We start from the raw sequence: 17,098 nt of genomic DNA on the forward strand, positions 1-17,098 counted from the left end.
AAAATCGTCCAACCCATGCTAGCATGGAAAGCGGATGTTAAACGATGATGTAACCAAAAAAAAGTAACCAAAACTGCATGAACAGTGCATAGAATATGCACAAGAACTGAACTGTGAATGCATCATTTAAAAAAAAATTAATGGGGTTGGGGGTCATCAGGTGTGCTGTTAATGAACTTGAGAAGGCACATGTCATAGGAACAATATTATACAAGTTGTTCACCTGTTTAGCAATGAAGTTAGTTTCTTGATATTTTGTAACCAAAATTTTTTTTTTTTACTTTCAGCTGGAATTCTCTATGGCCCTATGCACAGCCAACAGGGTGTGGACCTTTATTTGAAAGCAGTTACAGACGCTGTGGCCCAAGGAGGCAAAATTGAATATGGTGGAAAAGTAAGTTTCATCAAATTTCTACATGTTCTAGTTTATATATATATATATGTAATTAGATGAGTGTATTTTTCCTTTGTTAACAATTAACACGGAAAAAATAGATAAATAGTTACCAGGGTAGCAAAATATCACACAAGTAAAGAGGTTGTAACTCCTTGTTTTTTAAAGGTAGAAACTTCGGGTTTACGTGGAATTTTTTGTATAATGTATAAATAAATAAATGAAGTTTAACACAGGTATAATTCAAATACTTTTACTTCCGACACATGTTTCGAAGATTTCACTGATATTATTCCAAAGGAATAAAATGGTGTAAAATAATGTAATCTCTTCAGGGAAGTGAAGAAATGAAACTTGTCAATAAGACATTTCAACAGAAAATGATGTGTCGGAAGTAAAAGTATTTGAATTATACCTATATTAAACTCCATTTATATATATATATATATATATATATATATATATATATATAATGCCATTTTTGTGCGTGTCTTTGTCTCTGTGTTTGTCTTCCACTACCTCTTGACAACCGGTGTTGGTGTATTTACATCCCTGTGACTTAACAGTTCACCAAAAGGGATTAATATAAAAAAAATCAAAGGCATATGGGGCTACTTCAACTAAATCGTCAAGGCAGTGTCCCAGCATGGCTATGGTCTAATGACTGAAACAAGTAAACTATAAAAGAAACGCACACACACACAAATTAATTATGTCTATATAATACATTAAGGTGGTCCCCTTGTTAATTTTCTTTTTTTTTAACTTTCAGCAAATAAAGCGTACTGGAAACTTTGTTGAGCCGACCATCATAACTGGTCTTGCCCACGATGCCGAAGTGGTACAGAGGGAAACTTTTGCTCCTATTGTCTATGTCCTTAAAACCAAAGTGAGTGTCTTTCTTTCAAATTATTAGATTTTTTTTTTCTTTTCTTCTTATTCATGTGTTGAATTATATACAAATACCCAGTTTATAAAATGTGGACCTTTTAGAGTTCACATTCTGTGAAAAGTAATTCTTATTTCTTCACATGTTTTAAATTTATCTTACATTATCTTGAAGCTTTGAGATTCTGAATGATTTTTAGAATGATGTAGAATAAGTGTGAGAGGCCAAGTCTGGCCAGTTTGAACATAAAACAAGTAAGATATTTGGGCCAGATATTGTCTGTTTAAATACCAAAGGATTAAGTTAAGTCAGTTTCACAGGTTTGTTTCGTATTTATTTGTAATTGATTTTAGTAAAAGGAAATATAATTTTATATCTAAGTATAATAGAAAACAATACTTTTTTAGTGAAGCTTGTTTGATGAAAAGAAGTAAAAGTAAAAAAAATGAATCCTATTCTCTAGTTTGGTTGACTGAACAAAATGAGAAAAAAAATGGCTGTATTATTAAATGCAATTGGAGTACCATCCGTTTTGATTCTTTTGGCAAAAAAATATTCATTTGAAGCTGATGATTTGATAAATCACTCTATTTCAACTCAGTTTCTCACTTTAGTGTGTTAGTTCTTCTTTGTCTTCTAAAAGAATGCCTGGAAAAAAAAAATCTGCAGTAGGACTCATCAGCTTTGAATGAATAAATGAACTCTACAAGTATTTTGAATTCTTCCTCTTTTATTACACCCAGCCTCTATGTGTGTGTACACACACACACACGAGTTTATATGATTATGTATAGAAAAATATATTAATCATTGAAATCCCAACTTAGTCTGATTTTCACATTTTATTTACAATTTTACAGTATTGAAATAAACTAGTACTTTCATGTGTTACACAATCATCAGGTTTATGTGGTGGCAGTCATGTTCCACAATTGACAACTAATATATATATATATATATATATATATATATATATATATAATTTTAAACATAATCAAATAGGGTAATAATAAATTATTATTACCAGTGGCCTAGCACAAAAGACGAGTTAGTCATTAGCCCTTTCGTTACCAAACCGCCCAAAGCCGCCCGAAAAAAATTTTGGTTTATGAGACCAAACCGCCCAAAGCCGCCCGAATTTACCTATTCATATTTAAATGAGAATATCAGAGCAAATCTCTTCAGTACATTCGTGAAAACACATATTATACTTCGTAAACAGTTCAACTACAGTTTTGTACAATAATCGAAGTGTAATTTTAATTCCGTGAATTTTGGGAGATTTTTTTCCGAAATTTGTTCCTATTGTGTTTTCAAAATTTGTAATTCTGACAAAAAATGGATATGAATTTCATTATATCAAGCAGCGAGTCAGAATTCGAAGGATTTTCTACTGAAGACCTTCATAAATCTAACTCTATGACTGAAAAAAAAAAGCATGTGGTATTTGATAATGAATTTGATGTTTCATTTTCCGAAAGTGAAAACAGTGAATCTGAGATCTCCGATAGCGATAAAGAAAACGAATTGGCACCTGAATGGAGTGAAAATTTAAAAACTGTTTCTTTCGGTTATTTTTCTGAAGAAACTGGACCAAGCCACAGACTTTCCCAGAAGAGTAAAGCCTTAGGCTATTTCTCTTTACTTTTTCGAATGAGCCCATTTGAAATCATTACAGCGAAAACGAACCGTTACGCTAAATGTAAACAAAGCGAAAGAAAGGATACTTTGTGGTTTCCCACAACCTTAAATGAAATTAAGACTATTTTGCCATAAATATGGGTATCAGAAAGTTACCCAGAATAACAAATTCTATCGTAAAATTTTGTTGTATACCCAATTGAATATTAGCTAATAACCCATTTTCTATAGCGATGTTTGAACAAAATTTTAATAATTTTATATTTTGTGGAATTTACCTGTATCTACCTGCAATTAGAGTCACTTTGTGACAAAAATTATAGTATAGAATTGGTTGAGAACATTTCATTAAATTATCTTCCAAAAATCAGATTAATATATCAATAAATAAAAAAGTTATAGTTGTTTAATGAAACCAGACTAAATTTATGATTACGTTAGAAATTAATTGAAACACATAAGGGGTGTAATTTGGTCAGAAATATAGTAACGAAAGGGTTAGAGTATATATTTTTTCGTATAGAAATATAATAAAAGGCTTCCAAATAAAGAAGCGTAGTGCTAGAAACACAAAAAGGGATAAATTCATGAAAGGAATGAAAATTAAAAACATTTACCATCTCAACTATGTCCCATAGGGTAATGTCCCATACCTGAGATGGTAAATGTTTTTAATTTTCATTCCTTTCATGAATTTATCCCTTTTTGTGTTTCTAGCACTACGCTTCCTTATTTGGAAGCCTTTTATTATATATAATTTTATGTATGTTTGTATATTAATTTACAAAATTATTTCATTGCAGTCTGTCGATGAGGCAATAACCTGGAACAACGAAGTGAAACAAGGCCTTACCAGCAGCTTGTTTACCAAAGATCTTGGATCCATCTTTAAGTGGATTGGGTAAAATTACATGATTTCTGATCTCTTCTTTTAATAGAATATACTTACTAAGAGTATATTCTATTTATCTCACAAACTCCTTTTTTTTCTTCTTATTTCTTGGTGGAATTACAACTTAATGTTTATACACACCTCCTTGATGAATCCAGTGAATTAAATGCTGTTTAATAAATTATTTTATTAATTTGTTTTGTTTCTAAAAAATATTTATTTCTTGAAATTACAAACTAATGCATTTATACACCATCTTGATATGTTCAATGAATTAAATGTTTTATAAATTATCTTATCAATACTGTGTTTCTAAAAAAAATATTTCGTTTTGTATTCCAGACCAAAAGGATCTGATTGTGGTATCGTCAACGTTAACATTCCGACTAGTGGTGCTGAAATTGGTGGAGCATTTGGTAAATACTCAGCAAAATGTTCTTATTTTGTGATGGTGGGAAGAGAAATAATTTGTTTTGTTTTTTTAATCAACTGTTAACTTGTGTTACGCATCCAATGATTCTCCTTGGCTCCTAACAGTAGTATACTCTTGAACTAGTGAGCCTCAAGCCTCTGTGTAGCTACTGAACCTGCTAGAAATAAAAACCAAATCTTCCTCTTATCACACCTTTTCGTTTTAAAGAGACACATTGAACATTCATCATCATCATTTAACGTCCGCTTTCCATGCTAGATTGGGTTGGATGATTTTGACTGAGGGCTGGCGAACCAGATGGCTGCACCAGGCTCCAGTCTTGATCTGGCAGAGATTCTACAGCTGGATGCCCTTTCTAGTGCCAACCACTCTGAGAGTGTAGTGGGTGCTTTTTACGTGTGTCTCTGATATACAAAATCACTTGATAGCAAGATCATGGTTGAAATCTTACTTTTCATGATGATATTTAGTTCCAGCTGAAATCTTTCACAGGCATTCCAGCTGTGGCTATCATGACCTTTTTTTTTTTTTTTTATGTTTCAAGACAGGGTGTTTTTGACGTCATTATTCCATACGATGATCTTTTAATGATAGTAGCTTGTGATATGAAGGGGATTTGGTGGTTATTTCCAGTAGATTGACTCACAAATCGACTGGTTGCGCTTATTCCTGTTGAAGCCAAATGTATAGTATTGAATTAAATCTTATGAGAGGCACAATTGGTGTGAGGTTCCCATGCTAGACTTTTAATGGTGATCATAAGATCAGCTGTTACTACTGCTAATATATTTTGAAGACAACCTAACTCTGCTTGCTCCAATTTTCAGTGAACAAAAAAATGGTGTTTACTGTTCTTTAATGGTTTTGTACACCAGTATATATTACAAGGCCAAAGTAGCCTCCCCACTGTTTGAGGGTAAAAGCTGAATTGATTCTAATAGTTTAATAACAAAATCGGACAATTTGATCATCATCACAACTAAAAAAAAAAAAAAAAAAAGGTCCTCATAGGCCCTATTTCACAGTAAGACTGTAGTTCTGTATATTTATTTAGTGAAAAGAAAGCCTAGTCTCTTTATACGAAATTGACTTTTAGAATTGACGATAAGAGGCTTGCATGGGTTGAGGTTTCTTGATTTTGTTGGTTAATTATGTCCCTTTTGAAATTTGTCCTGACATAGCTTCTAATCATGAACTTGCTTGTGTGTGCGTGCTTGATGGACTTCTTTCAGTTTCTGCCTACAAAATTCTGTCGTAAGGTTTTGGTCAGTCCAGGGATATAGTAGAAGACACTTACCTAAGGTGCCACGCAGTGAGACTGAACTCAGAGCCCAATGGTTGGGAAGCAAACTTCTTAACTATACAACCAATCTATAAAAAGAAAAACTGAAACCAGTAAAAGAAAACTGAAATAAAGAATTATTCAGGAATGACAGTTGTTGGCTTTGATTTGATAATCTAATCCAATATATCCCACTTAAGTCACTATGAGGATATCATCAGAAACTATTTAACCCTTCCATTCCAAATACCCTGTCTGTTTTATGTTGAATCTGGCCCCATTCAGCCTCTCATACCTGTCAATCTAAAATGTTTAATCTAAAAATAAGCAATCACATTCTCGAAATCTTGAAGCTACAAGATGATGTTTGATTTAATTTGGATCTTTTCACTTTGATCGGCAGATTTTAAAAATAATTTCTTTGTACCTAAACACTTTTAAACTTCGTATACTGGTAGAATGTGTTACATAAAACATCTTTTTCTCTTGACTTTCTTGAGAAAATTCTGTAGTTTGTAAGCTATTTCTTGCATTTCGGCAATTTCAACCAATCAATGACGTCTATTGAGGTGAATACAATTTCTGCGGTTGTTTGTCAACAACAATCTCTTGTGGTATCATATCAGTTTGTCATTCTACCAGTATACGAAGTTTAAAAGTGTTTAGTTACAAAGAAATTATTTTAAAAATCTGCCGGTCAAAATGAAAAGATCCATTAATTTTTTTAAATGTGAATAAACAAACGTCACTTTTGACAAAGTGATCTGAATGCGAAAGGGTTAAAGATGTTCTCCTGTTTATAATTGTTGGTTTTGTTGTCTGTTCTTTCAGGGGGAGAGAAACACACCGGAGGGGGTCGAGAGTCTGGTAGTGACGCCTGGAAGCAATATATGCGACGATCAACATGGTAATTCTCTTTAACTTCTACTTAAAATTTTTATTTCAATATTTTGAACACTTCTATGGTAAGCAACATTTATCAAAATTAAAGTATTCAAAACACAGAATGACATGTAACAAAAACAATTTAAAAAACGTATTTACATTCCCATATAACGGTTAAGAACATCACCATTATTGTATTATGCATGCACGGAAGTGTTTGTTCGACTAGGTGCTGCTGGCTTAATTACACACGACTCAAGTTAGAGAAGGGATGTGTATTATACACAAGGTTTAGGTTTTTCAGAAGTACAGCCCCCTAAAATCCCCTGCGTATAATACTCAAGGGCGGACTATACTTGAGGATTTACGGTAATAATGGGACCAGTTGGTACCATAATCAACTTTTTGGTTTCTTATTTTCAGTGGTAGCCATTTCACTTGGTTTTGCTGTAAAAGGCTCGTATGCTAGAATTTCATTAATCTTCTTTTTAATTGAAGTTTGTGTTGATGATCTAATTAATCATATATATGAGAAGATTAGTGTACAGGAAAGAGTTAGGGATTAGTGGCAGTTAGTTTCTAACCTGATACTGCTAATATAAGCTTTATTTATTGCCAATACTGCCTTGAAGTAATAGCTAAGGCTGTTGTGTTGCACATCTCTCCAGCCCAGTCCAAGGAGAAATAGAAGTCTTATGATGATGATGTATGTAGAACAGGAGATCAGTAACTGTGCTGGTGTCTCAGTCCAAGGAAGATTAATAGTTCTTTTTAATGTTTGAAAATGGCAGCAAGTTGGCTGAATTGTTAGCACATCGGGCAGCAAGATGCTTTGTGGCATTTTATTCAAAGAAGAAGGCGGCAAGCTGGCAGAACTGTTAGCACGCTGGACGAAATGCTTTACGGTATTTCGTCTGCCGCTACGTTCTGAGTTCAAATTCTGCCGAGGTTGACTTTGCCTTTCATCATTTTGGGGTCGATTAAATAAGTACCAGTTACGCACTGGGATCGATATAATCGACTTAATCCGTTTGTCTGTCCTTGTTTGTCCCCTCTGTGTTTAGTCCCTTGTGGGTAGTAAAGAAATAGGTATTTTGTCTGCCGCTACGTTCTGAGTTCAAATTCCACCGAGGTCGACTTTGCCTTTCATCCTTTCGGGGTCGATTAAATAAGTACCAGTTACGCACTGTGGTCGATGTAATCGACTTAATCCATTTGTCTGTCCTTGTTTGTCCCCTCTGTGTGTAGCCCCTTGTGGGTAATAAAGAAATAAGATGCTTCATGGCATTTCATCTGTTTTCAGATGCTGAGCTCAAGTTCTGTTGAGGTTGACTTTACTTTCCATCCTCTTGGAGTTAATAAAATAAATACCGGTTGAGCTATGGTGTTGATGTAATTGATTTAACCCCTCCCCTGGAATGAAATTGCTGGCCTTGTGCTGAAATTTGAAACTAGTATTTGCAAAAGAAAAAGGCAATGGATTTGAAAGCCAGTTGACTGCCAGTCCACTTAGCTGTAAATAGTATTGTGTAAGTGCAGTTGACATTTGGAAGAAACTGACCTACAATGATTGACCTGTTGAAACTTGATTCCAGTACAAATATTCATTGATGCTGTTGTTCACAAATACATACAACTAAAAAAAGTAAAAGAAAAAAAAAACCTCTAATGATTCATTAAGTTTAAGTGGTGGTGCGGGGTCTAGTGGTTAGGGTGGTGTACTCAAAATCTTAAAATCATGGTTTTGATTCCTGGACAGAGTAGTGGATTGTGTTCTTCATTTCGTGTTGCTCTAGTCCACTTGTCTGAGTTCCAGTTATAGCTGGGGAGTTAATCCTGTAATGGATCAGCATCCCATTCAAAGGGGAATGTATGCCCTGGAAATGATGTTAAGCTCTGGCCTTTTGAATTCTGGAATTCGAGATGGACCTAATAAGTTCAGGCTTAGGACATTTTTGCAAGTGTTCACACTGACTGTTCATAGCCTTTAAAAAAAATTTTCTTTTTTACCCCATACCAATGTGGGTTTGCTATAAAGAATTTCTTCTTAAAATGGCCCTTAAATTTCTTCGCTTACTTGCTTGTTTCATGCTTTTGCTTGATGAGGCTGAGGTCATCCCAGGTTAGTGGTCTCAGGGATGTCATCATGCATAGAGCCAACCAGGTCCGCCAGTGTTCTGATACTGCTAATATAAGTTTCGTGCCAGCCCCTCTGCATCTTCCAAGGAAGGCTCTGAGAAAGAGGATTGATAGCTTTGATAGCAGAGCCCTATTATATTTCTTTTTACTTTCTTTTACAGTTTCTCTTTCTTTACAAAAAAAGAAATTGAACCAAACATTTTGTATTGATTTTTTAACATATTTCTCTTTTTGTTATATTTTCTAGCACCATCAACTACAGCAAAGAATTACCTCTTGCCCAAGGCATCAAGTTTGAATAAAATGTTGACAGGCCTGCTTCTTCAGAAACGGATTCTACCAACGTTTCAAAATGATTCCATGGTGCATTTTGCATCCATTTGTTTAAGCTTGAGATTATTGATCTAGTATTTTAGACTAGATTATTGACCTGTAATCGAAGTCTCTTTGGTTACTCTGATAGATGAAATCATGTCAATCAATAACCCCCCCTCCACTTTCAATAACATACATTCACTCTCACACACACACACACATGCACACACACACGCGATCCTTATTCCCTTTTGGAGAAAATTTAGCGAATTGATGAAGGAATTTGAGCTAGAGCAGTAATAGCTTATCAAATTTCACAAAATATTTTTGTAAAAGACAAATAAGCTGAATAAAAGCTATATAAAAATGTGTTGTACTTTACTTTTTATTTTTATTAGTTTTTGTGTTTTGTGAATTCATCATCATCATCATCGTTTAACATCCGCTTTCCATGGTAGCATGGGTTGGACAAATGACTGAGGACTGGCGAACCAGATGGCTGCACTAGACTCCAATCTTGATCTGGCAGAGTTTCTACAGCTGGATGCCCTTCCTAACGCCAACCACTCCGAGAGTATAGTGGGTGCTTTTACGTGCCAAAACTAAAGGAAAATATTTTCGTCTGTTTTACATCTGCTTTTCTCTGCTAGCATGGGTTAGATGAATGATATTGAGGCATTGTTTTACAGCTGGATGCCTTTTCTGATGCTAACCATTTACCTTAATTAAAATTTTTTTTTCAAGTAAGGGTTTTTTTTTTGTTTGTTTCTCACAGCTTCTAAGATATGAAATATGCAGACTATTTATTGATGGAAGTGACAACATCCCCCTTGAATACTGTGAATTTTGTACAAGTGCAGATATACACTCACACACACACACACGATAACCACACAATGGAGCTAAACCAGAAATCATATGGTTGGGAACAAAACTTCTTAACCAGACAGATGTACCTGCACCAATTTTATTAAATACTAGCAGTATCACCCGGCGTTGCTCGGGTTTGTTTCGACCCTTTAGAATTGGATTTTTGAAAAGTGAAAATTCTGCATTATGTAGCTTGTTATTCTCTTTAAGAGAACATTTTTCTGGTTGAAATGCACTGAAAAATGGTGACACAGCAGTCAAAAAATTGTAAAAAATAGGGATTTTCATACAAAAAAAACACCTTTTTGATGTAAATAATTTTTGGTGTTAACATGGTCTGATTTGAATTTTTTCTTCTACGGATGGAAGAGCAAGCCTTCTTCTATCATACTCTCAATTTTGGTCAACTTGTGTCACAGGGTCTTGGAGGAGATAGTGTTAGTTGAAGGCTACCAAACCTGCCATACACAGACAACTTCAGCTTTATATAGAGAGAGATAAAATAAATCGTTGGCTGAAAGAAACTGGGAGGTTCAAACATATAGGTTGTTTAGATTACATTTTTTTGGAAACTGGATAACGACCTTACTTTGTAATGTTAATGGATAGCTTTGTTACACCTGTTGTTCCAGTTCTGTTATACCTCTCATTAAGGTGGACTGAACCATGTCAAAGGTTAACCTTTGTCCCTAGACCTAGCAGTGTACCGGGGAAATAGTTTAAATTGGTGCAGGAGTGGCTGTGTTGTAAGTAGCTTGCTTACCAACCACATGGTTCTGGGTTCAGTCCCACTGCGTGGCATCTTGGGCAAGTGTCTTCTGCTATAGCCTCGGATCGACCAGAGCCTTGTGAGTGGATTTGGTAGACGGAAACTGAAAGAAACCTGTCCTGTATATATATATATATATATGTGTGTGTGTTTGTCCCCACCGACACTGCTTGTCAACCAATGGTGGTGTGTTTATGTCCCCGTTACTTAGCAGTTCGGCGAGATAGACCGATAGAATAAGTACTAGGCTTACAAAGAATAAGTCCTGGGGTTGATTTGCTCAACTAAAGGCGGTGCTCCAGCATGGCCACAGTTAAATGACTGAAACAAGTAAAAGAGTAGAGTAACTTAGCTGGGTGTTGTTTAACCTTAGGTCGTCTCTGATCAAACAGATTTATGATAAAAAACATTCTGGTTATGACCATCCCTTCTTTTTCCCAAGCAAAGAAAACGTTATCTCATACATTCTATTGTTTTTCCTAGATGGTTGTGTGTGATTTGAAGAAGATTTTGCTGGGTTTTTTTTCTAGTAGATTGACTGTAGTGGCTCTCTTCCATTGGCAATAACAGGATGGGAAACACACTATCAAAGATTAATAAGTGGTTGTTGCTATTGTTGTTTCTAGGTATAGTGTACCCTGGAGTATTTTATCTAATGTATCCTTCCTTTCTTTAATAAAAAATAAAGCGCAGTGTCACTTGGCTGCTGTTTCTAGCGATTCAAACGATCACCTATTGGCTCCCTAGGTAATCGATACATTTAACAGTTTGGTCATTGTAACTTATCATTCACTCTCTAGAGTAAAGAGATAAAAATGTCTGATATATTGATTTCTGAGAGACACTGTACATATATCTCTGATCAATTCCTTTAACTATCAACTAATGAACACCTGGTATTCTATTACATTGCCATTGAATCTTAACATAAGTGTTTGTAAATTGTGCATACAAGTTTGTATGTGAAAAGGGTAGAAATCTCTGTACAGACATATAAGAGGGTGACCTGAAGTAGCAGTTTAACTAATATATGAATGCTGCTTTATTTATAGAGGCACCTTCTCCCATGTCGTCATCATTTAACGTCAGTGTTTCATGCTGGCATGGATTATCTCAGTTATGGAAATTGTAGCTGTGATACCAGTGCCGATGGCACGTAAAAGAACCATCCGAATGTGGCCGTTGCCAGTGCCGCCCCGACTAGCCTCCGTGCCGGTGGCACATAAAATGCACCATCCAATTGTGGCCGTTGCCAGCCTCGTCTGGCCCCCTTGATGGTAGCACGTAAAATGCACCCACTACACTCACTGAGTGGTTGGCGTTAGGAAGTGCATCCAGCCGTAGAAACACTGCCAGATCAGACGGCCTGGCGCAGCCTTCTGGCTTCCCAGACCCCAGTTGAACCATCCAAACTATGCTAGCATGGAAAACGGACGTTAAACAATGATGATGATGATGATAGGATCTGATGTGTTGCATGATGTTCCAATGTCTATTTTGACAAAGTTTCTATGGCTGGATGCCTTGCCTAATGCCAACCACTTTAATGTGGATTGGGTGTTTTTTTGTTTTTTTTTCTCTTGCCACCTGCACTGTTGAGGTTGCCATGCAATTTGCAGGACTATGAGCATGAGGGAGGGGGTCGACTTTATGGTAGAAGATGAGGGGATTACTATGAGAAGTGGAGCAGAGCAGGTTCCTGTATAGGGCTCTGCATAGGTACTTAGGGTTAGCAGAGGAAAAAGGTGAGGAGAGAAAGAAAAAAAAAAGTGGTAGGAGCTGCTAGAGAGAAAAAATGGTGATGTGGTGCCCAGGTGGCCCCACAAGGCACAAAGTCAGTTGAAGAATTGCTTTTGCAAGATTGTATGGGTTGGAGAACAAAGGGAGAAGATGAGGAAGCAGATTACCAGAGGGAGGAGGGTTGAAGGGCAGATGAACAAGAAGCTGGTGAGACAAGCAACAGCAGAAGTAGTAATGATGATACAGTTGTCATTGGGGGAGGTCAAGAGAGAGGGTGACATGGTTGGTAATCCATAGCAGAAAGTGGCAAGCTGGCAGAAACGTTAGCATGCCAGGCAAAATGCTTAGCGGTATTTTGTCTGCTGCTACGTTCTGAGTTCAAATTCCACCGAGGTCGACTTTGCTTTTCATCCTTTTGGGGTCGATTAAATTAAGTACCAGTTACACACTGGGGTTGATATAATCGACTTAATTTGTTTGTCTGTCCTTGTTTGCCCTCTCTGTGTTTGGCCCCTTGTGGGTAGTAAAGAAATAGGTAATCCATAGGAGCTGGGGGTGGCAGGGAGACGAGGCAGGCCTAATGCATGGGAGTGAGGAGTCACTGTAACATGGGGGCAAGTACAATGTGCAGCATATGCTCATGCAAACTGCTCCAGTGCAGCTGCTGCATATGAAGCTCATATTTATGGATAGTCTGTCAGTGATTCCACTACATTTCTTGTGTGTCCACAGCTTACATCAAGTACAGTGTATGGCGTTTCTACCTTCAGTTCCACTGCATGGCACCTTGGGCAAATGTCTTCTACTATAGCCTCGGGTCGACCAAAGCATTGTGAGTGGATTTGGTAGATGGAAACTGAAAGAAGCCCGTCGTATATATATGTGTGTGTATATATTTGTGTGTCTGTGTTTGTCCTCCCAACATCGCTTGACAACTGATGCTGGTGTATTTACGTCCCTGTAACTTAGTGGTTCGGCAAAAGAGACTGATAGAGGCCACAGTCAAATGACTGAAACAAGTAAAAGAGTACTCCTTTTCTGCATATTGAAGAAGGCCATCCAGTTCTCGTCTTCTTTACTATTTACTAAAACTTTTGTCTTTGCTAAGTTTACTCTGAGGCTTCTCAATTCCAGATTTAGCTTCCATGCCTGGAATTAATTCTCTAATTCCCCTTTGGATTCAGCTATAAGAACTAGATCATCAGCATATAAGAGTTTCCATGGACACTGTTAAACTCCTCTGGGGTAGCTTGTAGGACTATGACGAACAGGAGAGGAGTGAGGGCTGAACCTTGATGGACTCTTTATCTTGATACTAAATTCGTCACTGAAGTCATTGTCAACTCTCACTTTACCTGCTGCATCCTTGTACTTAGCTTCAGCTGCCCACACAAACCATTCATCTACACCTCATGTCCTCAGAGCTCACCAGATTACCGAATGTGATCCTTTGTCAAATGCTGTCTTCACATCAGGGAAAGCCAGGAATAGCTGTTTATTCTGAACCAGGTATTTCTCCTGCAGTTACCTGGAATTATCAGAGATAAAGGTGGATGAAATGCTGTGAAGCATTTTACCTGGTGTGCAAATATTGCTGCCAGATTGCTGCTTTAGGTGTTAATTAATATTGATTTTTTTCAGAATATCTTTGATGCTGTAATTATGGTTCTGGGTGTAACGGACATAATTAATCAAAAAGATAATTAACCTAGATGATGCCCCAGCATGGTCACAGTCCATTGACTGAAACATGTAAAAGAGTAAAAGAGAATCCAGCAAATAACCTATATTATATAATTTTCATCCCAACTAGATTTAAATATGTTAATGTCCCCATTGATATCTCTCTCCCTCTCTTTTTTCACTCTCTCTCTCTCTTTTTATACGCATTCTTTTTTATATACATTCTTTGTTTATCCTGGAAGAGGTGATTGTGCTCTCTCATGACCATCCTGCAGCATCTTGAATGTCTTGCTTCTCTGGGCATTGACACACTAAAATTATAACGTTTAGCATTATAGGGTTAGCAGAAGCCCTCAAGATTGCCCACCATCTTTCCACTGATAACTTTGGCCACCTTTTATCTCTTCAGCATCTCTACCACCTGTGGACATGCTTATAAAATCAAAAAAAAAAAAGCTCAGAACCCAGGAATTTCAAAAAAAGTATTTTCACAATCAGAATTGTTGAAGCATGAAATAAACAACCCACAATGGTCGTTAGCCATCAGAACAGAATATCTTTTAACCCTTTCATTACCAACCCGGCTGAAACCGGCTCTGGCTCCGTAGTAAAAATGTCTTGTTTTCATAAGTTTTGAATTAAAATATTCCACCAAACCTTAGTCACAATTTATGGTCCTAACACTAGCTTAATGATGACTAAGTTATTTTACTAAATTTTTTGTTATATTTAAAGTAATTGAAAGAAACACAGAGCATCCCAAAATAAATAGAGTAACGAAAGGGTTAACAATTTCATGCTTCTTGAAATTTGCCAACACCACTTCTGACATGCCTAATGAAGCGTTCCTCTTCATCGTTCTCTTACTGTTGAGTATTCAGTCTTTTTGTGTTCTATTCTGTGTATGATGCTTGGACATTTGGCTATCTTTGCTGCTTCTTTTTCACTTATATGTCAGCTTTCTGTCCTCCATTTGCCGTTTTCCACTGAGTCATAGTACAACTTTTTTTACTCTCTTTTACTTGTTTCAGTCATTTGACTGCGGTCATGCTGGAGCACTGCCTTTATTCAAGCAAATCGAGCCCAGGACTTATTCTTTGTAAGCCCAGTACTTTGCCGAACTGCTAAGTTTCGGGGATGAAAACACACCAGCATCAGTTGTCAAGCAATGTTGGGGGGACAAACACAGACACACAAACATACATATATATATATATATATATATATATTATATATATATATACATATATACGACAGGTTTCTTTCAGTTTCCGTCTATCAAATCCACACATAAGACTTTGGTCGGCCAGAGGCTATAGTAGGAGATACTTGCCCAAGGTGCCATGCAGTGGGACTGAACTCGGAACCATGTGGTTGGTAAGCAAGCTACTTACCACACAGCCACTCCTACGCCTAGTCTAAGATAAGAGGTTGTCTCACTATTGAATGACTCTCTCATTGGCTCAGTTTATTAAAAACTGTATTTTCCCAATCAAGCAAACCTGATGAAGCAGACTTATAATTCAAAGCCTTCCAGCCATAACCATCCCATCAGTTTGTATAACAGAGACTACATTATCTAATATGTCCCTCCTTTTTTTTTATAATTTCAATGAAATTTGATTGCTATTTCTAATAGAATGAATACAACATAAAGACTTCCGATATCAAAGTAGAAAACTGAGACAGTTGCAATTATCAATGAAATCAATTAGTCAGGAGATAATAGCCATTAATTGCTACAAACATTAAAACATATCTGGAAAAATTAATAATTATTGTACTGAAACATTATCGCAGTGCTGTTGCTATGGTAACTAAGCTACACATTACTTACAATAATCCAATTGACTATCAGTATTCATTTCCAATTTCTTCCGAACCACAAAACCAATCAATAGATTTCATTGTTTTCCTTTTCATTTTTTCTGTCTTTCACTCGATTGATCTCACCATGTACTGTTTCCATTCCGAAGGATCATGCTTGCTCTCGGGTGATATCATCGATGCATTTTAATTCATTGATTAAACTCAGCTCAAGGTCGGTTATTTTGAGCTCGGCTGTTCAGCCGTCCACTCACTATTCAGTTATCTCTTATGAATCAGGCGATACAGGCACAGTTGTAGCTGTGTGGTAAGAAGATTGCTTCCTAGCTGTTAGGGTTCCAGGTTCAGTCCCACTGTGTGGCACCTTGTGCAAGTATCTTCTACTATATATTTCTTTATTGCCCACAAGGGGCTAAACATAGAGGGGACAAACAAGGACAGACAAAGGGATTAAGTCGATTATATTGACCCCAGTGCGAAACTGGTACTTTATTTATCGACCCCGAAAGGATGAAAGGCAAAGTCAACCTCGGTGGAATTTGAACTCAGAACGTAATGACAGATGAAATACCTATTTCTTTACTACCCACAAAGGGCTAAACATAGAGGGGACAAACAAGGACAGACAAAGGGATTAAGTCGATTACATCGACCCCAGTGCGAAACTGGTACTTTATTTATCGACCCCGAAAGGATGAAAGGCAAAGTCGACTTCAGCGGAATTTGAACTCAGAACATATAGACAGATGAAATACCGCTAAGCATTTCACCCAGCATGCTAAAGTGTCTGCCAGCTTGCCACCTTAGGCTGACCAAAGCCTTGTGAGTGGATTTGGTAAATGGAAACTGTTACAAGCCCGTTGTATATATGTGTGTGTGTGTGTTTGTGTATGTATATGTGTGTGTGTGTTAGTGTGTTTGTATGTTTTTTTTGTGTGTGTGTATCTATGTTGGTGGAATAGGTCAGTACTCTTGTCGTGGAAATAAGAGATGTGAGTTCAATTCCCACATGAGCTAACTCTCACTTATTCCATGCCAGTGGACAGTAAAAGCTCCCAGCACACTCTATTTAGTGGTTGGCATTAGGAACAACATCAAACCGTAGAAGCCTTGCCACAACAGACAATTTGAGTCTGGACTCCAATTGTCTGTTGGAGTCTGGACAATTCGAGTCTGGACTCCCTGCTTGCCAGCTCTTTGACAAACTGTCCAACCCATGCCAGCAAGGAAACCAGACATTAAATGATGATGATGATGATGATGGTGATATATGTGTGTGTGTGTGTGTGTGTTCGTGTACCCACCACCATTGCTTGGTAATTGGTATTAGCACGCCGGG

The 17,098-nt window shown here is 36.9% G+C and overlaps 1 protein-coding gene across 1 annotated transcript in view; it reads left to right on the forward strand.

Moving 5' to 3' along the window:
- Positions 1 to 9,240, forward strand: part of LOC115218057 (alpha-aminoadipic semialdehyde dehydrogenase) — a 31,465-nt gene extending 22,225 nt beyond the window's left edge. The window contains exons 14-19 of the mRNA XM_029787823.2: positions 288 to 394; positions 1,167 to 1,283; positions 3,728 to 3,825; positions 4,159 to 4,232; positions 6,363 to 6,438; positions 8,803 to 9,240. Of these exons, the coding sequence (XP_029643683.1) occupies positions 288 to 394; positions 1,167 to 1,283; positions 3,728 to 3,825; positions 4,159 to 4,232; positions 6,363 to 6,438; positions 8,803 to 8,857 (527 nt within the window). The 3' untranslated portion in view covers positions 8,858 to 9,240. The remainder of the gene's footprint in view (positions 1 to 287; positions 395 to 1,166; positions 1,284 to 3,727; positions 3,826 to 4,158; positions 4,233 to 6,362; positions 6,439 to 8,802) is intronic.
- The last annotated feature ends 7,858 nt before the right edge of the window (positions 9,241 to 17,098 follow it).

The sequence above is a fragment of the Octopus sinensis genome, linkage group LG12 (assembly GCF_006345805.1).
Source record: "Octopus sinensis linkage group LG12, ASM634580v1, whole genome shotgun sequence".
NCBI lineage: Eukaryota > Metazoa > Mollusca > Cephalopoda > Octopoda > Octopodidae > Octopus > Octopus sinensis.